Here is a 25,578-nt window from a genome sequence, read left to right on the forward strand (position 1 = left end):
ACTTTCTTTTGGCGGACTCGCACCGGAAACGCGATCGGATGGACGGACGGGACGACGCGCGTCCTCGGCACGACCGTCGTCGCGGGTCGCGCATTGCGATTTCTTTGACCGGATATTGAGCCCATTGTGCTCGTTGCACCAGTTGTGTTTGTGGCCGTGACAGACTTAGATAATTAGACTCGCAGCGCTCGCGCTTGCAGCACCGCGCGTTGTCGCTGAGGAATATGAGAGAGAGAGAGAGAGAGAGAGAGAGAGAGCGCACGAAGAAGAAAAAGAGCGGTTCTCCCGTCTCCCTCGCACGCACGCGTGCCGACGCAACGCAGTGCGTCTGAAAACAGCTGTGTAACGTTGTAAACAGTCCTTCGCGCGTCTTATTACGCCTCGTGGACGTCGTCGTTGACGAGCGAACGACGCGTGTAATCTTATTAAGAGCGATGCATAATCGATCGCTCACCACGTGCGCGTTAAACCCAATCTCGTGAAAACGGAACCACAGAAAGAGAAGAAAGAGAGAGAGAGAGAGAGAGAGGGGGGAGGAGAGATATGAGAAGATCGGCGAAAGAATGAGAACTGGTCTTGGTCGTTTTGCGCGACAAACGTCTGTGAGACGTACACGGACGCGAATCTCGCGGCAGATGAGAATCCGCGGCGCGATTTAGCGACTTGGTCGCGCTTTCGCGAGCAGACGTGCGATAACTCGATTCGAGATATTTCCCTGCGGTCGGCTCGACTTTTGCATGTATCGTCGTCGTAAAGCACCTGAATCGATGCAACTGAAAGGATCGCCTTTTGACGGAAATCGCGTGACTCTTTCTCCGAATTCCGTTCGATCCAATCGAGATTTGACTGGAGAATTGCCAGCAGCGATTTCCGACTACGTAATTCGTCGTTCAAAATAATAACTAAAATATTGATAATTCTGCATACGTAAGTGTATCAGCAGGATAAAGCAGTCATACTCGACTGCTAGCAAATACGAAAAGTAGAGATCATAAAGAGAGAACATGAGAATTGCTTACTCGTTTGATCGACAAATCGTTTTTTGGTTTCCACGTTGGCAACTCTGCCGGATGAGTTAATCAGCTTAACCCTTTGTGTGCGGCAGTGGTAAATATATCTACCACTTTTTACTCTTTCATTTTTACGTCGTACTATTTATAGTTTAATGAAAAGTATCTCACATTTTTATAATATATTAGTTACTCATTTTACATGTTTCCCATGATTTTTATATTCGATTGTTTCTTATATTCGGTTGTTTCTTTTTATTATTTGTAAACAAATAAAGTTGGAAAAGAGCGATTTGAAAAAATTAATTTCTGTAAAAGTACTTGAGATTGAAAATTTTGTCAAATATGCTTCACATATGGTTCAAGATACAATACAAGATACAATAGGGTGTATAAAAAGTACCGGAAGCGAATTATCTCGAAAACTAAGCATTTTAGAAAAAAATGTTCCAGATATGGTTTCAAAGGGCACATAAAACAAGTATATTATTTTGTTTACAGATAGCGCCACTTTCTAGATATTCACTGATTGTTACTTTTCTTAAATGGAAACTTCAATTTTTTTTCATATCATTTTTTTCTATCAATTAATTTGGACAGCTTTTGTCTGAAACATTTTTTTATTCGCCTAATATTTTTTGAGATATTTAAGGAAAATTTGATAACTTTTTTAAGATTTAATTTACGATATCTTAGTAACTATTTGAAAAGAAAATTATACTAGTCTTTTTTATTCTATTTGGTCTTAAGAATATATATATGTTACAATAGTGCCCTAACTTTTGTTAAGTTATCGACCTTTGGAAATTTAAAAATCACCAAATTAGTCAGGACTCTATTATAACAATATATTCTTGAGACTAAATAGAGTAAAAAAGTCCAGTACCACTTTTTCTTTTTCGACAAATAGTCAACGAGATATCATAAGTTACATATTGAAAAAGTTATCAAGTTTTCCTTATCGTCCTTATCCCTTACTTTTTATACATCCTGTATATTTTTCCCAGAATTTTTCGTACGCTAGATCTCTTATACAAAAATTACTTATATAAAAATTACTTGAATGAACTTTGCAAAACTGACATGAAATTCGTAATCAATGATGTGAAAAATCTTTATATCGTGTATCTGTGTACACTTATTCAGACTTATCCTAATTTGCCCCTATAATGTGCCAACCAAATTGGATCTGCCATTTTGAATTTTTGAAACCCGTATTTTTAATCAGCGATCTAAAAACAGATGCAAGATTTCACAGAAATCCATCAGGTAGAACAAATATGCCGTACACAAAGGATTAATCAAAATTTGGGAGAAATCACCCACAGTTTTGGGCCTCGAGCAGGCCCATTGCACTTTTTGCGCATCACTGAGTGTAAATTCGCGCGTTAAAGGCGGACGCGTTAAATCGCACGAATTAAAGAGAACAAACTTGTCAGACCAGACATCGCGCTTCTTGCGTGGCGTTTGACCAAAAGTTCTCTCTCTTCCGCGAGACTCTCCCGCGCTGTGCGGGTCGTTCTGCAGTGCGAACCCGATAATTATTCCTTATTATCACTCTCCTATGTCAGGTGGATGTTTAATAAAGTGCCGGGGCTGCCAGCGTAACGCTTCTGCGTATTCACCTTTAGACAACGTCCGCGCCGCACTCTGACTAATTCTGCTCGCCCGAAACTCGGCAACTGTATTATTATAGTTCGCCGCGCGGGTCGATACGCACCGACGTTCGACACTTAACTGCGCACAGTCGGAGTCTAATTCCAATAAGCGATAATTGTTACGTAAGATAAGCGAAACCGGACCAGTCGGCCGAGAAGTTGTAGCATCTTGATTGTGAGTTTCCTGAAATTAATTTCACGACACGGATCGACAGTTTCGCTAGTCGGGCTATTTGCCCGAATAACCAGAGGAACGAGGTATCACGCATTTTTATTTGCATTTCTCAACTATTGATTTTTCATTGACAGTGGGGGGAGGGAGCAGAGAGAGAGAGAGAGAGAGAGAGAGAGAGAGAGAGAGCGAAGTTTTGGACGAACCACTTTTGTTCGTTACGGTTTATCTTCGTATAAACGAAGATAACTTCGTTTGATTGCTAGCGGATTCCAATGGAAATTTGGCATTTTCCGCCACGTTGTTCTGAATATTTACTTTTCCAACTAGGCAATTCTGCCTCTGTGTACTCTCCCGCGCTTTCGCCGCGTGCGAATTTTTTCGCGCGAGTGCAAGTCCCAGTTATTCATTGAGACAAGAAATATTTGATATCTATGACTGTAATCACATAGCGATGCAGTCGTAGGCAGGAAAACAATTCTTGTAATAAACTTTAAAGAAACTATAATTTTTAACAACTAATTAATAACTAATTATATTTATTATAATTTTAATTATATTTGTCACAATCATGCTTCATTGAAAAAGGATATGATATAATATTATCGATTATTTTTTTCTCTAAAACTGTGTCTCCGCGGTTGTTCGAAAAGTTTCTAGAGATTTTTATAAAAAAGAACTCAAAATCGAATTAATAATGTATTGAGCGTCTTTTTGCCGCTAAGATGGCCACTGAAACACAAACGAAGGAAATAAAGTCGTTTCTTTAGACAAAGAGAAAAATAAGGAAAAGAGCTAAAGTTATCGCTTTTGAATTTTTTTATATATAGACTGCGTTTCGATGTTCACTGTCAGTACTGAAAGTACTGACATAGTTTGTGTCACATATACTATAGATTTTCAGTGCTGGTAGTGAATATCGGAACGCAGCCATAGATATCCTTGTTGCAATCTTCTCGAGAGAGCAACGCAAGATATGGGGCGCGCAGCATCGCTCCTTGGCGTATCGGTTCTTTAATCTAAATTTAATCGGCACGTCTTACGATCGGAGGAGATATTTTCTCACGTATATTCGCGAGAAGCGGAGTTTCACGAGGGAGTCGTCGACATCGCGTGCTCTCGCGCGAAGCTCTCGTAACTGCATGCGGGAGAGCCTCGTCAGGATGCGCGACTTCGTCGCGCTTTCTCGCACTCGTCGAAAGAAACCGATTCGCCGTTCCTTTTCCTTCACGCCGGATGAAGACGCAGCGAGGAGGATATCATCGGAACAGGAGGGGGTCGACCGACTTCCTCGGTGAGTCGGATGGAAAATACGTCTGGCGGGTGAAAATTCAGCGGAGACTGTGCGCGCTCGTTGCACATCCTCGCTTAAAAAGCAATTCGCCGGACGAAATCGCTTTTCGATGGATATCAGCTGTACAGACGATAAAGCCGCTCCACTTTTATTTCTAGTGTCTAGTAAAGGTCGACGAATCTGCAGCGCCCTGTTGTTATTGGAATCACTAAAAAAAGTTCGGTTCGATCTCCGAAAATCGCAACTGTCTTTATTGCACCACGAGGGGCGCGAATAATTCATCGACCAAGAGGTCGGTCATCTTCGTTGTCCGTTGACGTTCGCCAACGTTCCTGCGGCACTCATATACTTCTATCGTACGCGGAGGAGGAGGATCGAATTAACGTGGCGATGGCGCAAGTAAGTGCGTCCTAGTCGGAGGAAACGTAAATCCTGGGTCCCAAGAAGCGATTTGATCCCGAGCGAGTTTGGCAGCGGAAGTTTCGCTTCCTTCGACGAAAATGCGTTTCGCCACTGCGGATTGCCATTATTGTCGCGTCGAATCAGCCGATCGGTTTTCTCCGTGCGGAAGGTGTCCGATTCGATTGGTCGAGGAAGGAGGAAGAAGCAAGCCGCGAAGCGGATTCCTTGATACTTCCAGACTGACCCGATTCATGTCCCAATACTAATGATTAACCCCTTAGCTGTCAATGACGGAAAAATATCCGCGTGAAGGAAAGTATATGTCATCGTGATTCGTTACTTTCCGTCACCTTTCATGTGACTCTCTGATTCCGTGTTTTCTGATTCCGCAATTTCGCAATTTTATTAGGTTAACGTGCTAACATTTCATGCATTTTCCGGCTCATTCTTTGCAAGTTTTTATTATCAATAAATATTATTATTATTATTATTTATCCGCGGATACTAGATTCATTTTACATACAAAGCTGAAATACAATGTTGATTTACGTGAGATTACGTCGAGAAAAATTTGAAATATATAAAATTAATAACATAAGTATAAAAGTACAGCAAGAAATGAAAGATATTAAATTATATCATCATATTATATTAAATATCATATTTAACAAAATAAAATATCTAAATAAATAAAATATCATACATCAATAAAAATTATATTTTATTTTATAATCTTAATTAGCACTGAGAAAGAAATTTAACGTAGGGCAAACATGCAGGTTATATTAGATCTAGTAGTTAATTTTTTCCTATGAAATTTACATAGTTCAGAGAAAAATTTGAAATTGAAATATTCTGCCACTCTTTCACGGTTTTAATTTAAAGTGTTGATATTTAACTTTTTAGAAGGATATATGGTGTTTGGTGTTTGATGCATACAACCTCAAATAATTAGTAGTGTTTATGATGGCCATTAACAAAGAGCATTTTCGATACCCGATGCCTTTCGCATTTCATTTAAAGAAAAACGCTTCTGAAGTAGCTAAAATGATTTGTGCTGCTTATAGTGAAGATAGTATGTGCAGCCGATCGCACATGCTGAAACTGGCTTGAATTGATTTTCGAAGTGGTGATTTTGATCTTCACGACCAACCACACCTCGGTCAGCCAAAAACATTTGAACACGAGGAGTTGCAAAATCTACTGAATGAAAATACGGCATAAAAAAAACTTGCGGAAAAGCTGGGAGTAAGCCAGAAAGCTATTTGCGGTCGTTTACATCGTATGGGAAGAGAACAGGAAGAAGGGAAGCGGGTTCCACACGAGCTAACTATTGACAACAAAAAATGCTGATTGACCACATGTCTTACCTTGTTCGTCACAGATAACACAAAAAGATTTTTCGCACAAAATCGTATCTGGTGATGAAAAATTATGAAAAGTATCCTAAACGCAAAATCCTAAACGCAAAAAATCATGGGTACATCTTGGTCAACCGACAAGGTCGATAGCAAAACCTAAACGTTTCGGAAAAAATTTCTTCTTTGTATATTTCTTCTTTGGGACCAGAAAAGTGTGCTGTACTATGAGCTCTTGAAACCATTAAAGCAGAGATTTACCAAGAGTGATTGATATATTTGAGCGGTGCAATTGAGGAAAAAGGCCATTTACTGAACAAGGCAGCCATAAAACCATCCTGCTGCACGACAATGCTAAACCGCGTGTAGCAGAAGCTACAAAGGAAACTTGGGTCGGGGAGTTATCCCATACGCGACGTACTCCTTAGACTTGACTTTATCAGATCTTCACTCGTCTCGGTCGATGCAACACGCATTGTCTGATGCACATTTTCCGGCAGTTGATGACATGCGAAATTTCATCGATGACTTTATAGCCTCAAAGGTACCAAGTTCCTATCGTGATGGGATTCCGACTGCTCAACTGCTCAACAAATGGCGTAAGGTCATCGACAACAACGTAGAATACTTCATTGATTAATTGTATTCTATTCAGTTTTAAATAAAGATTGAAGATTGTCGAAGATCGGATAGAATTAACTACTCGACCTAATATTGTTTCTCTTTCTGCGAATGCTCCCGCCTCTTCTTCGCGGAAACGAGTGGCGGCCGCATTGCGTCGTTTCGAGTTAAAGCCTGGAAACGAATCCTGCGCTTCGACATTCGACGCGTCGACAGGCTGCTCACTGCTTTCCTCGGCTACACGGCAAAGAGATCGGGTCTTCCGGTTCTCGCTTGATGGGATTAGGCATCCTTGAGCGGTCTAGGTCGAATTCTCAAAAAGGGGAAATACTGGCGCGAGTCGTGCCGGCGTGGAAGTGGGTCGTGACCTAGCTAACGTGACCCGCCTGCACCAATTTCGCCATCCCCTCGCCATCCCCTCGCACCATCGGCACCGCGCCGCGTACCCACGCAGCCTTGATAAATTCGGTTGGACGGCTCGCCTCTTTGCGATTCGACGCGCGGGTTCACATCGAAGAGCCGTCGACAGAGATATCCAGCGCGTTAACGACGAGAAGAACTCGGGGAAATTACACGTGGCAGACGTGCGTGGCTCGCAGCCGCGCTTTTGCGGCTTTTGTTTCTTGCGTAAATTCTATAATTAATTCTAATCGTTTGTTCATTAATGTAATGAATGCTTCATTCCGCGATTGAAGCGCCGTAACCGTGTTTCGCGGTACACGTCGGCCCAGACCGTTCGCCAAGGACTCGACTTCCTTCAAGGAGCCGCGTCGGGAGAACGGAACCGGGCGAAGATTCGGCGACGAGGAACGGCGTGTAAACACACGTCTGAACATTAAGTGAGCCATCCTCAAACTCGATTGAGCTAACTAAGAACAATGGGCTGATCAGAAAACCCTCCTGCAAGGACCTTCCCGTTGCCACAACCGCGTTTTCCATCTCATCGCTGTCTCTTCCAGATTCAGTTACCGTCGCGCACAGCTCCGATACGGTTGTTCTTCCCGTATAACTACGTCGCGAGGAGACACGCATATCGATCGCACCGGCGGCGGCGCGTCGGAGCGGAGCGTCGCCGAGTTACTTGAAATCGCGGGGAACCTCTTCCGAGGGAAGACACAAACGCGCGCGACTGATGCTTCCTCCGGTGGAGCGCTTTATTCAAAATGCATAAGCAGTTTGCGTAAAATATATCTCCGCGCCGAGATCGCGGAGTCGACCTCGTTGCGCGGCTCTCTCCCCTCCCTCCCCTCCCCGCTCACCTGTACATTTTTTTCCTTCGCCGATATTATCGCGCCGCGCGCGTGTACACGTAACGATCGCGATACAGTTAGGCAAAATGGCCGGAAAGTACGGACGGCGAGATTTAAAGGCCGCCGGCTGGCTTTCCCCGTTTCGTGGGCCGTCGTGCGTCTCGCTTTAATATACGCTCGATACGCGCGCCATTATTTCGACGATTTAACCGTACGGCCGTATATCGCGGCCGATCGTCGCGGTTGGTCGTCCTACGTGCGTTTTCTCGGCCGACGGGATTAGCCAGCCGGTGTGCGCGCACTGCGCGCGAAAGGGTCGACGAACCCGATGGAAGTAAAAGTTTCGTATCCCAGCGAGATCTCCACTTCACATTCGTGAATTAATTATTCTCGCGTTACGCGATACGCCGGCGTCGTTGCCGTCGGCGTCGTCAACGGCGGCAGCGGCGGCGGCGACGGCGCTGCGATCTAAGACCCTAACAGTGTCTCTCTCCGTGCTGGACTATCTCGTGAAAAAATTGCCGTTTCATTCGTCCTTATCGTCCGACTCGCGAGCGTGGGCCGGCCTGCTTAGCTCCTCCTCTCGTTGGAGCGTTGTTTAACTCTTAGAGGCTACCATGGGTGAAGTTTCACCTCACGCGACGTTTTGGTCTTGTTAAAAAACGTAGCTACACCGACGGTACTAATTTTATATTTATTTGCACTACCACTAGTGACAACATTATAGATCAATTTTCGCATATGTAAGAGTCTTGGGGCTGACACCTGACGGTAGATTTTTAGGGTTAAATTAAAAGCAGAGAAGCAATAACGACTAACGTATAATATAACGCGGTTCAAGGGGATCAATGTGAGATATTTTTGAGGTGAGGTATTAACATGCATCGGTGACATATGTTAACGTCGCGTCGCGTAGAAAAAAGTGAACAGAGAATAAACGACAATCGTGCAACACGTGATGCGATTCGAGGATATTAAAGTACGCTGCAGCGTAGTATCGATGTATATTAACATATATTGACAGTTTAATATAACACATCACTCAATAAGTTCGTAGGACGACATATAAATGGCGCTACTATTGACAAATCCATATGATTTTTAGGAAGTACTAACCTTCAAATGATACGTGTCAAAATTTCATGACAATCGGACGTTTAGTTCACAAGTTACAGTGGTTTTAGTGACGCACGACGTCGATTCGTTTTAGCAACGCGTCGACGATTCAGCGGGCTGTTTGGAGCTGTTTCAGCGCAATGAAAGGGATTTTTTGATGCGGTATGTGACAATGGATGAAACATGGATCCATCATTACGCTCCAGAGTCAAATCGGCAGGGAAAGCTCCAGGGAAAGAGATTTGGCTCCAGTGAAGAAGTGTGATTGCCGAAACTGAAGCCTTGCTAAAACGAGCCGACGTCGTGCGTCACTGAAACCACTGTAACTTGTGAACTAAACGTCCGATTGTCATGAAATTTTGACACGTATCATTTGAAGGTTAGTATTTCCTAAAAATCATATGGATTTGTCAATAGTAGCGCCATTTATATGTCATCCTACGAACTTATTGAGTGATATGTTATTAATATATATCAAGGTATATTATTGATTAATATACGCTTTAAAAGAGAAGGAGAAAGCGCGAATAACACCAATGAAAAAATAAACGTAAATGTTATCTACGGAGGGAAGAGAAACGGCGACTTGAGACTACTGCGGTCGCCGCCATTATGTATTAATATATACAGGGTATCCGGGATCCTTTGGAAACGAAAAATTGTGAATATTAATCAGATCCAACTGAGAAGAAAAGTCAAGTAGTCAAGTCCACAGAGGGAAGAGAAACAGCGACTTGAGGCTGCAATCGCCGCCATTACGCAGAGCTCTGTAGCATTTGAAACTCGCATGACGCATGAGACTATATTTTCTATCTTGCTTTCACGATTTTCGGCCGATCGCTCAATACTTGTCCGCGGCTCGTAAATCTCTTCCCGTCATTGGAAGTGAGACCAATGATCGCCGAGAGGACAGTCTTGTTTTTCGTAAGCCGGAATAACGGTGGGCATCTTCCGAAAGCAGCTCGATCAAGGACTTGAGCGTAAATCCAAAATGACCGTAGCCATAAATTACCGTAAGACGTAAACTCAAGCTGAAGATCGAAGCGCTTCAAGGTTATTCCATCTGGAGGAAGATAGAAGTGCAATTAGGATCCAGCAACTAATATTTCAACCGGTTAAGATTCTAATTACTCCTGCTTACAATCACCCCTTCGTCTTTCACGTCAATTCTGTCTTCCGCAAGAGCCTGCGTCAATCCAAAGCAATATTCTGATTGGTTCTTCGGTTTCAACATTTTTTTAATATTGATACTGGTTATTTTCAGTCCCTGCCTTCTTACTCATACGTCTCACGTTTACGATTACGGCGATTTGAACGCGAGAGCCCTAACGGAACTTGGTATCCACTCCCAGATATATCTTCATGATTATCTCGACGTGAGACAATCGATGACGGAAACTTGACGATTTTTCCACCACACTTCACTGTGGGCCAGGAAACTGAAAAAGTGGCCAAAATACTAAAAGTGTTCCAATTGTTATGAAATGTGGTAGTCCGAGGTTCTCGGGGACACAAACGGATTCTGTTTGGTCACTCTCAACGTTTTCCCAAAAATGTTTCTAGTTTTCATTTTACATTCTATGATAAGAATGAGATGTACAATACCTTAAATATTTACACTTTACATATACATATGCATACATACATATACTTGTAAAATGTAAACATTTAAAGCATAAATACTTGAAGCAATATTTTGTGAGAAGTTTTTATAAAATAAATGAATAAATGAATATTTAAAACCATATATATTTTTTATTGTAAATATTAATATATAATAATTATCTCTTATATATACAACAATAATGCATATACATAACCGAATTAATAATATGATATATATATATATATATACATATATATACATATATACGTAGATATCTTATAAGAGTCAGATTTTCACGTTGCATTTCACACGACGCGATTGTTTCGCGCGCGTTTGGACAATTTTTCCAGACTGTGAAATTCGTGGTCGGGTATCGGTCTCGCTCATTCCGCAAGATCCGAAGCCGCGGAAATTCTTCGCGTGCGTTCCCACATCGCCGTAAGCCTATTTGCCGACGACGTCGTGACGAGACCTCCAAAGGCTCCGCCTCCGCCTCCTTAACGCGATTTTTATTCCGCCGGATCTCCGCCGACTCGCGGTCGTATCGCGCACCACGGATGTACGATGTGCATGCAAATGGAGCCAACGTGCCTCGCGAGCGCGTCTCTCTCTCTCTCTTTCTCTCTCGCGCGCGGCAAGAATCATTTTCGATATTGCACGGAGCTAAAATAACCGGCGTGTCCTTCTGCGGCTCTGAAATAGACGGATAAACGAAGACTATAGACGGAGTGGAACCCTCCCGAGCGGCGTATTTATATGTGACGTCGGCGTATTTTGTACTTCGTAACAGTGTTGTTTCGCTCGACTAACGCTCAGCGTATTTTCGCATATTAAATAATACCGGGAGAGAAATAATGTATCGGTCAATACATTATTAGCGGTGGCTGGAAATCGCGCGCGAGGTCGCGCAGGTCTCTACACACCGATTAACTCTTTGCGCGCAGGATTTTAAAACAAAAAAGACTCTAGTTGCACAGAAATTTTATTTATATTATAAAAAACTATAAAAAATTTATATTATAAAAAATAATATATTATAAAAAAATATATTATTATAAAAAAACATAATAAAGTAGATTTGTATGTATATATATAGATATCTTTTGAAAACGAAAAATTGTGAAGATTAATCAGATGAAGAAACTGAGAAGAAAAGTCATATACTATTTTGCAAAAATCGTAATAGTTATTAAGTCATCAATGGTTGAAAATTACTTTTTTAATTGATAATTTGAAAATTTGCATACTTATTTGCAAAATGATAAAGGATTTTTTTGTTCAGAATGACCAGACCTCCAATTATATGATGGCTATTATCTAGCGATACGTATGAGTATATTGAACTTTGAATTCTGAATCTTGAATCTATCCTTAGGCACAATAGCCGTCATGTAATTGTAAATTAGATCATTCTGTACAAAAAATTCTCTTACCCTTACCATTTTGCAAATAGTATGCAAATGTTCAAATTATCAATTAAAAGAGCTTCTATATAGATGTGGTCATTTTCAAACATTAACAACTTAATAACAATTGCGATTTTTGCAAAATGGTATATGACTTTTCTTTTCAGTTTGATCTTTACAATTTTTCGTTTCCAAAAGATCCCGGATATCTTGCATATATATATGTATATATTTCTTATTTATTTATTTATTTATTGACGAATTAAACTGTTGTATCTCGAGTTAATTTGATATTTCAAAGTGGGACGAAAAACATCGCACTATGCATATATAAGTACTAAAAATGGCACTTTTTATCCCACGATGCACCAAAGAGTGGAGCAAAAACGCTGGATCTTACTTTGAAAGTTATAGTCGTACTTTTGACACCAAGTGTATCCTCTTATTTCTCCCAGAATGAAAGAGCCGTTAGCCCGAGTTGCTCGCGATTTACGAGCGGCGAGTGTTCGGCGGGTACACACGTGCGCGAGATTGGAACACACGTGAGAGATAGAGAATTCTGCCGTTTAAAATACGAGGGGGAGGGGGGGAGGGGGAGTCTCCTCTTCCCTCGGGTCGGCCATTTACGACTCCTGTCTGTAGTAACGACGGGCGTTCTATTATAGGGAGCCGTAACGGCGACCTTACGCGTTAACACACGGCCGCGCGTCGCACATGCAACGCGGCTCGCCTCACGTGCGAGCGATTTTTCCGCATGAACGAGGTCGAGTGTGAGAAGAAGGATTTTCGACACGATTTTAAACACGTATCGATCGGGGGATGCGTGTCCTTGCCCTTTCGCAGCCGGCGAGGCGTTTAAGGTCGTCGAATGGAGACGCGGCTCTCCCGTAGGAGACCTTACCGGCTTTGTGCGACTTGTGTGGAGGAGGAGCCGGCGGTGATGAGAGGGAGGTGACGCGCTAGAGAATGAGAGAGAAACCTCGTTAGTGGGATTATGTAACTATCTATACACGCTCATTAAATGAGATCAGCTGTAGCTGCACGAGGGTGCGCGCGAGGCGATTAAAGAGTCGTGAATGTGGAAAATACCGTCGACGCTCGGTGGCCTCCGCTGGGAAAAAAGCACCGGCTGGAGTTGGCTTGTAGGCCATCCTGATAGACTTTTTATGACCATCGCGATCGATGGGTGGGAACTGCGATTTTTTGTTGGCAGCGCGCTTACAGGGGAGAAGCGATATTTCGTTTTGTGGGAACGAGTTGTAATCGGATTTCCCGTTACCTGGGGACCAAAGGTCCTCGCTCGCGGGGATGGGGAGATTCCTGCAGGATGTTTCCGCCCGACAACATCCGTAAATAACATTGTCATCGTGCGACTCCCTCTCTCCTCTCCTTCGAAAGAATCATCATCGGGAGGATCATTCGCGTGTTATTCGAGAGAATGCGCGATTCCGTGCGTATCTTTCTCCTTCCTTACATTCGCGATGCAGCGCGCCCGAGAGAGTCGCAGCGTCATTGTCATCGATGAATGATGGCCGCTAATGGTCGCTCACGAGGCGCGACGGCCGCGTTGATTATCATCGGGCTGTTGCAAGGTGATTACGCTCGGCTGATGACGGTGAACGCACCGCACTCGAGACGGATTCGTCGCGGTCTGTTTAACTGATTATACCGTGAACTGAGCGAACACCTACGCTACGTGCCGTTTCCTCCTCGTCTTGTACACCTCCAACGTTATTGTTATGACGTATATACGGCTCGTACATAACGCGCCGAACCGGAAGCCAGCCGTCTCCGTTAAAATTTGTGTCTTACGTCTCGCTCCACATGTACACGCCGTATATAATTAATTTCGTGGCGGAAAGCTGGACAGAGTTGAGTAACAATGTCGAACATTGAGAGCGCGGGATGCGCCTGCATTCTTCTCCTGTAACTTGTTGGAACTTCGCGTCCACGTTCTTCATGATGCGACGGATCCCTCGGGCCGAGATTAATTTTACCGCGCGTCCCGTTCGAGAGCGCGCTAACATTTCTCCGTGCATTCTCCGGCAAGTTCATTCTTTGCAAGTTTTTATTATCAATAAATATTATTATTTATTCACAGGCACTAGACCCATTTCACGCACAAAGCTGAAATACAATGTTGATTTATGTGAGTCGTCGAGAAAAATTCTAAATGTGCGAAATTAATAACATACGCATAAAAGTACAACAAGAAATAAGAGATACGACGTTAAATTATATTATAATATTATATCAAATATCATATTTAGTAGTAGTAAAATATCTAACTAAATAAAATATCATATATTAATAAAAATCATATTTTATTTTATAATTTTAATTAGCACTAAGAGAGAGAGAGAAATTTAACGTAGGACAAGTATGTAGGTTATATTATGTCTAGTAGTTAATTCTTTCCGATGAAATTTATATAGCTCAGAGCAAAATTTGAAATTGAAATATTCTGCCGCCTTTTCGCTTCGGTTTAAAAATGTTGACATTTAACTTTACGAAATGACATATGGTTTGGCGTTTGATGCATATAACTTCAAATAATCAGTTCACGATGGCTACCAACAAAGAGCATATTCGATATGCGATATGTCTTTCGCATTTATTTAAAGAAAAACACTTCTGAGGCAGCCAAAATAATTTGTGCCGTCTATGGTAAAAATACTGCGGCCGATCGCACGTGCTGAAAGTGGTTTGAACTGGTTTCCGAAGTGGAGATTTTGATTTTCACGATCAACCACACCTCGGTCAGCCAAAAAGATATGAAGACGAGGAGTTGCAAAATCTACTGAATACGGCATAAAAAGAACTTGCGCAAAAGCTGGAAGTAAGCCATTTGCTTACTATTTGAAGAAAGCTATTTGCGGTCGTTTACATCGTATGGGAAAAGAGCAGAAAGAAGGTTAGTGGGTTCCACACGAGCTAACTATTGACAAAATAAAAATCGCCGATTGACCACATGTGTTACCTTGCTCGCCAGATAACAAAAAAGATTTTTTGCACAAAATCCGGTGACGTAACTAGTGACGAGAAATGGATTATGCATAAAAATTCTAAATGCAAAAAAATCATGGGTAGATCCTGGTCAACCGACAACATCGACAGTAAAACCCAAACGTTTCGGAAGAAAGTTCTTTTCTGTACATGGTGGGACCAGAAGAGTGTGCTGCACTATGAGCTCTTGGAACCGGGTGAAACCATTAAAGCAGAGATTTGCCAAGAGCGATTGATACGTTTGAGCGGTGCAGTTGAGAAAAAAGGTCACTTACTGAACAACAAGGCAGCCGTAAAGTCATTCTGCTGCACGACTATGCTAAACCGCGTATAGCAGAAGCTACAAAGGAAACTTGGGTTGAGGAGTTATCCCATATGCGGCGTATTCTCTATCTAGACTTGACTTCGTCAGATCTTCACTTGTTTCGGTCGATGCAACACGCACTGTCTGATACACATTTTTCGACAGTTGACGACATACGAAATTTCATCGATGACTTTATAGCCTCAAAGGCACCAAGTTCCTATCGTGACGGGATTCCAACTGCCCAACAAATGGCATAAGGTCATCGACAACAACGGAGAATATTTTATTATTGATTAATCTTGTTCTATTGATTTTTAAGTAAAGATGGAAAATTGTCGAAAATCGGAAAGAATTAGCTACTAGACCCAATATTTTATTTTCTAATAAATAAAATAACTTACCGTTCGTCAACTTGTTATAACTTTCGCTATATCTATTTCAGCAGTGAAAATTACATTATACGCGAAAGAGTTGTGTTCTCCATTATTGATTTATTTCGTTGCCCCGAATAATCCTTATATAAGTTACCTTTACAACAAAAATCAAGGAGCCGGGTTTATGTACGACAGATACTGTAAAATCGGGTTTCAGTATTATATGTATATATAAATATTAAATTACTGATTTTTACCACTTGATCATGTATTCATCACTGAGTTCAGTTGAATTCATTCATCAAACCGTTTTTAAAAATATAACGTCAAACGTCCATCGGAGACGCCATATTGTCATTTGTCCGATGAAAATGCAAAATGCATGGATTTATACTGAATTAAAAAACTCCCTTTTTCTCTTGCAGCGGCGAAAAGGATGCCGGCGATAAGAAGGAGAAGGACAAGAAGAAGGGTGAGTAGCAGCCTGCCCTTTGGAACTCCTTTACCTTTCTTAGGGTTTACTTCGGCCGTTGAAGTCTTCGTTAATATAAATCGTGATTATAAATTCAAATTCGTCGTGTAATCTTTCCTCTTTTCCACGTCGTGAGACGCCTCGCTTCGATACCGACAACTCGAGTCGTTCGTCGACGTTGAGAGATTCTCGAGTCAAGAGATTTTTTTTCTTCAAAAACGCCGCTCTCTCCACGACGTCGAGCAGCGCGAGCAGCGTGTTCTTTCTGCGTGAAACTTCACGCGGAAAAAAGGATTGCCTGTGAATTAACGTGACGATGAACGGATCAGGCGCGAAATTTTAATCGAGGGAAATGGGATTTCTCTTGAAGTCGAGTTTGGTTCGGGGAAGAGAAATTTCGTCGCCTTCGCTCGGTCGAACATTCGACGAAAATGCGATCGATTCTTTTCTTCTGTTGATACCGGTGAAACCTTTTTTTTTCATTTTCTAAACTCTTGATATAAAACGTACGAGACGCGCTGAAGGAAGAGAAAACGCGAGAAAGGAAGAACGAACCGAACGCGTCTTGGTCGAAGGAAACGGAGTTCCTGCTTCTCTTAGGACTGAATTTACTTCATAAGAAGCCGAGATTCGTCTCCCTTCGGTCAACACGCGCTTGGTCCTTTCACTGTCGCATAAAATCAGCCAAAGTTTTTGCGAAAATCCCCGGACCTAACGAAAGCCTTTGTCCGATTCCAGAAAATGCCGTCCAGCCACATTGTCACATCACACTGAAATGCACACGCGAGGTGAGTGACTCCTTCCGGCCGGCTCTTAATTTAGACGCAACCTTGTGCAAGAGGAAAGACGCTGAATTCGCCGGATAAAGAGATCGAGAGACGCGAGAGAGAATGAAAGAAAAAGGGATAGCAGGGACGGACGTATGGGAGAAAGACAGCAAGAGAGAGAGAGAGAGAGAGAGAGAGAGAGAGAGAGAGAGAGAGAGAGAGAGAAAAGAGAGATGGAGAAAGTGACAAACCGTCGACGGGCTCTTATATTTCCTATATGCTATACTTAGACGCCGCGTAGAATGGCGACGCGAGGCAAGAGGAGGCGCAACGGGATCATTATCCGTTCCTAAATTTACAGATCGCCGGTTTCAATGGCCTGAGCGACGCCCTGAAGAGGCTGGACTTCCTGTCCGCAGTGCACGACTGCCGTCGCTTCAACTATATCGTCCGCCTGCTCGATCTCCTGGTCAGTCACAGAATGGGCGGCCTCAGCGGGTGCGCGCAGAGAGTGCTCTTCAACATGCTCGAAGAAGTCGCTCTGGAAGGTAAAGCGAGATTGCCTGATAGCAAACCTCTCGCGAGACTCGTCCGTGCCGAGGCGATCCGGACGCGACAGGGACGTCTCCGTGACTGGATCAGGATTGCTCGCACTTCGGTCTGAACTAGCGACCGTTGTTTCCAGTGTCGCTGTCGCAACAGCAAACCGGAAGACTGCGACGTCTCATTGAGAGAGTCCGGGCCTTCAGCGCCGGCTGTTGCTGGGGTGGCAGACCTTTGGGCTCTGTTATCCTGTGGGAGAAGCATAAAGCGGCTCTGGAGAGGATCCTGCAGATCGCCTCGTCCATCACTATCACCCAGGTAACGACCGATGGCTCGTACCGGCGAGCTCAGACTCAGGACATGCACAAATGCACGATGCACGCTTTGTGAGAAAATATTTGGAACCGGTCGAACAGTTCCTGGACAGAGTCTAAATTCGGGCCGGAATGTTTATATTTCTAAACGAGAAGAGGACAAGTAGGAGCTGCACGTCAGTTCCTTTTTGCGAGAGAAATAAATCAATATTCCATAAATGATGCATGATACAAAAGGGAGAACAACGTTCGGATCTTATTTGTCTCAATTTATTTATTTATTGTACATTCTGGTTTGAAACTATAAAAATTCCTAAATAGCGTATTATTGTTATATTAATGCGTGCTCTAAATAAAGTATTATGCATTATTTATACAATGCATTAATTATCACTTTTTCCACGATGACGTTGAAAGATATTTTATTCAAAGCTACTTTTCCATAACTAATTACTTTCATTGGTTCCGATTAGTTCAAATATTCATGATGGAGTTAAGAGCCCTGATTGTTGATCTTATTAAAAAAAATGTCCGTCTTTTTCAACGGCAAAGCAGCCGTCTTTTGCGATAGAGGTACACATGAATTCTGTCATAGATCGTTGGCAAAGTGTTGTAAATAACGATTAACTGGCTAATCCGTTTTACCATCGAACGCAACAGAGTGAGATTTCACTCTGAGACCGCACCAAACTCTTCGACTCATCCGATACACGCTCGCCGATCGATAACGAACGATTACCTGCTCGTAGCCGGACGAGGAACAGCAACCACAGTGGTCGGATCTGCCGCCCGAGTGTCGTCGGGAGGTGCTTCTTCGTTTGAGTGACCCGCGCGACATCGAGGCCTCGTCCGAAGCTTGCGAACATCTCGCCATCTTGGCGCAGGAGCAGAGAATCTGGCGCGAACTTGCCCAATATCACTTCACGCCGCAGCAGATCGCCACTACCAGGCAAAATAACCCTGGAAAAGACTGGAAAACTATATTCACTATCGCCCGAAGGTCAGTACCGCGATGGGGAGTTGCTTTCACGCACGATTGCGAATTAGCGTCGAGGATCAATCGACTGAAATTTCTTCGTCGACTGAAACGATGAAAATTAACATTGAATCATGATTACGCGTAATAATTAATTCAATCGATCGATTTGATGGGTTCTACACGCTGACTAATAGTTAACTTATTTTCTTTCACCCGATTGAATTACTCATAATTATTAAGAGTGTGATTTAGTTTTGAGAATCTTTTCCTCAAAAACTGATTTACTTAAACAAAATAATGAACGAATACCTTAATCAAAATATTTTCCTTCCATCAAATACGCAGAAATATCTTTGAACCGTGAATATCGCGCCTCGAAGTGGATGTTGCTGGTTAGCCTGAATCAACCCATGATTTTTTTCGTTTGGGATTATCGAAATAGATCCATCTTTTTATCTCGGTAACAGTTTGATAAAAAAAATTAATTTTTTTCTGGCAATCAACGAAATGCAAATATTCAACTGGTTTGCATTGGCAGTTTCCGGTAATTCATGTGGAACCATTTTCCTTCTTTGTGAATCTTTCCCATATCATGTAAACGTTTAGTAATTGTTGTACGATCAACATTTAATGCTCTGGCAAGTTTCAAAGTGGATTGTGCTGGATTTTCGTCTGATAATGCTTGCAAATCTGCATTTTCAAGCTTTTTTGCTTGTCTCGAGCGATTTTTGTCGTTAACATTGAAATCACTATTTTTGAATCATCTAAACCAGTATTCACATGTTTTAATTGATGGAGCAGCATCACCACAAGTTTCTATCAGAGTTCTATGACCTTCAGCCGCCGTTTGTTTCTGATTAAAAAACAAAAGCAACGCATGTCGAAAATGCTCTCTAAGAAGCTCCATTTATAAAATGGTATTAACATGATTTTTGTTGCATTTATTGTTAGTAAATGACTAAATATCATAGATTAATGTTAAGGCATTAAGAAACAATAATAGCTGTGACTGGAATGTCTGACAAAACTGACATTAGTGCTATCTCTTGCAAAACTCTCAAAACTAAATCACACTCCTAATATAATAATACATGGTACACTCCTAATACATACTAGCAATGTTTCAACATCGCTGATATGTTGCTGAAATATTGCTTGCCAAGTGGGATGAATACACGTACGTTGGATTGGCTGTCCTTCATTCGTTTACCCGAGGTTTCGACTCTCCAGTTTTATGAGTGTCTCACATCGTTGTAATCTTCAGGTCGTTCGGATTGCGGGAGGAGTACGCCGAGATGATACAGCTGTGCCGCAATTGCCGCTGCTTGTTCTGGCGGTCGCTCGGCCACCCGTGCATCGCCGATCAGGATCCAGCGTTTCAAGAGAAGCTGGCGGACGTCGACCAGGCGTCCCTCCACGTACCGATTCCTCCGCAGACTTTCCTGAAATTCTTCTCGCTATGAAAGCTCTCGTATGTCCTGTAAGAGGCAGAGTGCACGGTATACGTGTATATGTATGAGTGCGTGCATGCGCGCGCGTGTGCGTGCGCGAAAAATGCGGAAGCTATGACGCAACTGCGAATGTGATTGTCGCCGAAAAAGGCGAGAGTGAATGGGTCCGCGTGTGTGTACACGTCGGTAAAGATAAAGAGAAATATAGAACGACGTTTAAAAATGTTGCTCTGCACGTAGAAAGAGAGATTCTAACGTTATCTTCTGAAAGGAAAAAAAAAGTATATTTAATCTGAGATATAATATATATATGCGCTCTCAGGTGTACCGGGCGCGGCTGCGAGACGCAGAGATCGGCACGGGGAACGCGTTCCCGGCGGGGAGTTCGACCTACGTCGATGTCGCTTTAACGAGTATCTTCAGGTGGAGGCCTACTTACCTCATAATCGAGCTCGATGGTTTGAAGAATGGCACAAGAATTCCGGCTCGCCGCCGGGAACTTATCGTTAATTGGCGGACAAGAAGCGCAAGGAGGTACGGATATTTGCGCCAACTTTATATGCGTGAGAGGAGGGGGGGGGGGAGATACGCGAATCGATATCTTCCGAGGTTGTAACTTCAACTGCTTCGTAATTAGCGACTCTCGCTCGCACGAGCTTCATCAGGGCGAGGTTGGCTGCGAACTCGTGAAGTACGCAGTTGCTCCTTATCGCCGGTTCCCGCCTCTTCAAGCTTCGTCTCGTATCTTGATTGAGTGCGATTGGTATTTTATGGTCAAGGGAGTCCCGACTGTAACACGAGACTCTCGGAGATCCGCGATTTTTGTCTTCGAGACTCCTACAGTGAAATACGTTCTCGAAAGGGACAAGAGAGAGAGAGAGAGGGTATTTCTATTATCCTTGGAGTTATGGTCGTAGAAAATAGGTACTAGTCGTAGAACGATGTTGTTTAAAAAAAAAATGTCCTCGAGAGAGATGGAGAATGTGTATGTGTGTGTGTGTGTGTGTGTGTGTGTGTGTGTGTGAGAAAGCGGGAGGGAGAGAGACTGCGCGTGAGGATATTATCGATTTACGCTGACAAGCTTTCGGTGTTTGAAGCTGACAAATGACTACGTGTGATTTTGCGGTAGCACCTCACCACCCTCGAGGTTCGTCTTCGGTGATAACGGCATCGAGCAAGCTGTCCTTCGCGAATCTTTCGCCGACCTAAACACCACGCAAGACGTGCATTCGCTAAATCAGCGAGTGCTGGGATGCGCGTATACGTTTGACGTTCCGCGCAGCGAGAGAAACTTTCTTCATTTTTTCTGACACCGAGTGTTATTTTATCGAAGATCGCACGAGAATTGCATGCGGGCCAGAGAGAGTTCTCAATATTATTGCGCGCGCGTGCGCGCGCGCTGCAACGATCAAAGACTACTTCTCTCCTATGCGATATTAAATACGAAGACAATCGAGTCCACATTCGCGGAGTAAATTCTCTTCTGCCGTCGTCACGGGATTTTTACGCCGATGTTAACGTTGACAGTGAAGTGAAGAAAATTTGGACGAAAGGAGACGGACCGCGTGCGCATCGTATGCAGACAAGTGTACGACATACTCGTGCTCGTTACGCGAAGAGGTGCAGCTGTTTCTCAGCCCCGAGCGTACTTTTCGTGCTACTGACAGCTCTACTGCATTTCATGTTCGCATTTAGATAATTTTTTTAGTTTTTTTTTTTTTTTAGCGATATTATCGCTTTCGTATATGACATTTAATTGTATATAAATATAACGGCAAAGCATCTATTGCGCTTCCTTTTGTAATATATACATATACATACACACATACACAAACACACACACACACACACACACACACATATGCATGACATGCGTCGATTTTTTTTATTTCCTCGGATTATTCGGGCGCTGTGGTTTCTTTGTGCAATATTTTTGTACCCCTTTTGTTTTTCGTTTTTTCTTCTACCCTCATTTTCCTTACATCCCCTTGGTCTTTTTCTCCCCGCGCTTGTTTTTGGCAAAATAACGAGTTTATTTTTGACGAAACGCGAGCATGTTTTCGCAATTTCCGAACTGTCGCGGGGAAGCCCGAGGAGGAACTTCTCCAACTTCGTGGAACACTGTTGCCGACAGTTTCGAGAGGAGACAGTTCGAGTTGTCTAGTTGTTGTGATGTGAGAAAAGGTGTACATTAGTTAACTTTACAAAAAGTACAAAACGTTAAACCATCACTATAGTCGATTGATACGATTGAACGCAGACGGATCGCGGAGACCTGTCGTCGCTTATACAGGGTGTCATAGTTCAAGCAATACAGAGAGAGAGAGAGAGAGAGAGAGAGAGAGAGAGAGAGAGAGAGAGAGAGAGAGAGAGAGAGAGAGAGAGAGAGATAGCGTGTAATTCGAATTTTCGCATTCTGTATGTTGATTTGAAGAGAGAAAGCTCTTATATTGACATTCTTTACTATTGCGATTGTTGCGCGTATATTCGTTTAGCTATATAAATAATGACGCGGATTTCTAACGAACACCTAAGTTACGATACGACGTGTAATAAAAAGAAAAAAAATGATAACAGGACGGTCGTACTGCATATTAATTGGAGAATGGAAAATTATACTGCCAAAGTGGATGTTATATTATTATATTTATACGAGGCGACGAAACGTCGTTTGTGTAAATTTCCGTATAGCACGAAAGGCGTTTTTTTGATATTTGCTCTTTTATTCGTAGCAAAACTTAAAATCATTGCATGACTTAAATATATACTAACCTAGTCACTAAATCAAGAGGAGATGACCAAAATCGCGGGTGAGTCGCAGTGTTAAAATTGTAAGCTCACGATAAGAGTTCTCGGCAGCTCACTGTGTACATTAATTAATAATCCAACGAACTGGTCTCTATAAAGTGCGAATGTATATATATGTACGTATACATATGTACATATATATATATATATATATATATACATATATATATATGAATGTATGTTCACGTACATATGACTATAAAGCAATCCTACGATCAGGATTATTTTACTTACGTAAGCAAATGTGTAGAACAGTGTTGTGCAAAGTGCTTCAAAATAAACTTTATTTAAATATATATGCGTATAGCGTTTGCATCAGTTGATAAATCAAACCCATATGCGATATAAAGTGTTATTCTGAGATATTTACCTTATCATTCCGTGTTCTGCGAGGTTAGCACGACGTTTTAAAAGTTATTAAAAAACAATGTTGGTTCCAGTAGCATTTTTCATAGTTCTACAGTTCCTGATAAAAATAAAAAAAAAGTAGCGTATTTTTCTTTGTTTCGACGAGCACTACCGAATGCAATTCTAAAAGTTCACAAAAACCTGGTTTAGATTTTTATTTCTGTGTCCATGAAATTTAGGAAAATCTAAACTAGCCGTTTCTTGTGAACTTGTGAACTTTTAGAATAGCCACCGACGAGGTAATAAAGACTGTCAACCCTGGGTACCCGGAGGTAATTGAAGAGCTATGATAATACCGACTGCTATAGCTACGTTCAAGATAATATAGCGAGCAACTATTGCCTGTGCGCGACGAGAGGAAAGACACGCGTCACTATTGGTGTTTTACCTCGTCGTACCTATCCAAGGTCCGTAAATAGAGACAGAATGAAGCCAGGTCTTCTCATAGCCGCCATTTTGGAGCCAGAGAATCTGTGTTAGTGTACGTGATATCAGTGATACGTACTATGTACGTGTGCAGTATTATGGTTTAGTTGTGTGAGTGATCAAACAGCTGAGCCACGATCGCCGCCGTTTTCGAGCCAAACCGTATGAAGTGGACGAGAGGATCTGATTCTCCATCTTTCTATTTACGGATCTTGCACCTAACTTCCTGCCACCAATAGTTGCTGAATCGATTAGGCCGCGCTGTGGCCCGAGCGGCGGCGAAACATTTCTATCCATCTCGCGACGCTAAGTCGGCCGCGTGGCCAAGCCGACGGTGCGGAGCGGCTAAGGCCCAGTTCCACAACTTGCTTTAACGGAGTTTAAAGCAAGTTGTGGAACTGGGCCTAAGCGACGGCCACGGGGACGCGACCCCGCGCCTGCGGCGCGATTCTTTAACTCGTTATTGGAGTTAACAACACTTTCGTTATCGTTGCGCACCTTTTGTATACCGTAGAAAAGCTGCGCAACGATAACGGAACTGTCGTTAACTCCAATAATGAGTTAAAGAATCGTACCACTGGTAGCGATCCAGTGGTGCGATTCTTTAAGGCCCAGTTCCACAACTTACTTTAAACGGAGCTTAAAGCTAAACCGATGGTTAAAAGCAATAGTATATGCGCATATACTATTGCTTTTAACCATCGGTTTAGCTTTAAGCTCCGTTTAAAGCAAGTTGTGGAACTGGGCCTAACTCGTTATTGGAGTTAACAACAGTTTCGTTATCGTTGCGCAGCTTTTCTACGGTATACAAAAGCTGCGCAAGGATAATGAAAGTGTCGTTAACTCCAATAACGAGTTAAAGAATCGCGCCGCTGGTGAGGCCGCGTGGCCAAACCGACGACGGCAACGATATCGATTATAAAAGTGAATTGTATTACCACACGTTAAGTATCTGAACCTTTTCGTACTTGATCTTAGCTTAAGCAGGCGAGAAGTGGCAGAACGGTATGATACTTTTATGTTTGTCCTTACCCGCTCTATATCTTCACGAACTCTGCAACAATTATTATTGGACACCCTGTATATAAGGTGTTGCAAAATAATTTTTACAGAGCTCGTGGAAATATAGACTGGATTAAAATAAATATAAAAATGCCGTAACGTTTTTCGATATTGGTAATTGTTTATTAATTACAAAAATCGAAACTGTCGTTAACTCCAATAACTAGTTAAAGAATCGCACCACTGTGGTGCGACTTTGTAGCTCGTTATTGGAGTTAACGACAGTTTCGTTATCGTTGCGCAGCTTTTCTACGGTATACAAAAGCTGCGCGATAACGAAACGAGTTAAAGAATCGATTAAAATTATTTTTGTTTCAACGTTGAATAACTCGATAAAAGAAAGTCGCACCGCGCGATCTGCACTTATGCAAATTGAAAACAAAAGTTTTCAAATTGTATAAAGATCATTTATATGACTTTTTGTTTACATAATGAAACTTGACAAACGTGACAGAAATTTCTAACATTGATGAATCTTAATTTTTATTCATATAAGATAAAATAAAATGTAAAATAACATATATGTATATATATTTAAAGAAGAATGTGTAAAATGTAGAGATTTTAAGCTACAAAATGCTTCACGCGAATCATCTTATCATCATTTTATTTACGGAAATCTCACCTTAGTGAGTTTTGCTTATTTTTGTAATTTAAAAACTCCGTACTTTTTACATACAATGTACATAAAACTAAGAAAGAAAAGCAAAGAGAAGGATATTAGAGATAAATATTACACAAAAATTGCACTTTTGATTGCATTACTTT

The 25,578-nt window shown here is 42.2% G+C and overlaps 1 protein-coding gene across 1 annotated transcript in view; it reads left to right on the forward strand.

Moving 5' to 3' along the window:
- The window catches only part of LOC105183451 (F-box only protein 32), a 28,553-nt gene extending 5,343 nt beyond the window's left edge, over positions 1–23,210 (forward strand). Inside the window, exons 2-7 of the mRNA XM_011141560.3 lie at positions 16,006–16,052; positions 16,791–16,840; positions 17,181–17,367; positions 17,505–17,680; positions 18,426–18,676; positions 19,920–23,210. Coding sequence (XP_011139862.1) covers positions 16,006–16,052; positions 16,791–16,840; positions 17,181–17,367; positions 17,505–17,680; positions 18,426–18,676; positions 19,920–20,118 — 910 coding nt within the window. The 3' untranslated portion in view covers positions 20,119–23,210. The remainder of the gene's footprint in view (positions 1–16,005; positions 16,053–16,790; positions 16,841–17,180; positions 17,368–17,504; positions 17,681–18,425; positions 18,677–19,919) is intronic.
- The last annotated feature ends 2,368 nt before the right edge of the window (positions 23,211–25,578 follow it).

Source organism: Harpegnathos saltator, unplaced genomic scaffold (genome assembly GCF_003227715.2).
Source record: "Harpegnathos saltator strain DR-91 unplaced genomic scaffold, Hsal_v8.6 scaffold58, whole genome shotgun sequence".
NCBI lineage: Eukaryota > Metazoa > Arthropoda > Insecta > Hymenoptera > Formicidae > Harpegnathos > Harpegnathos saltator.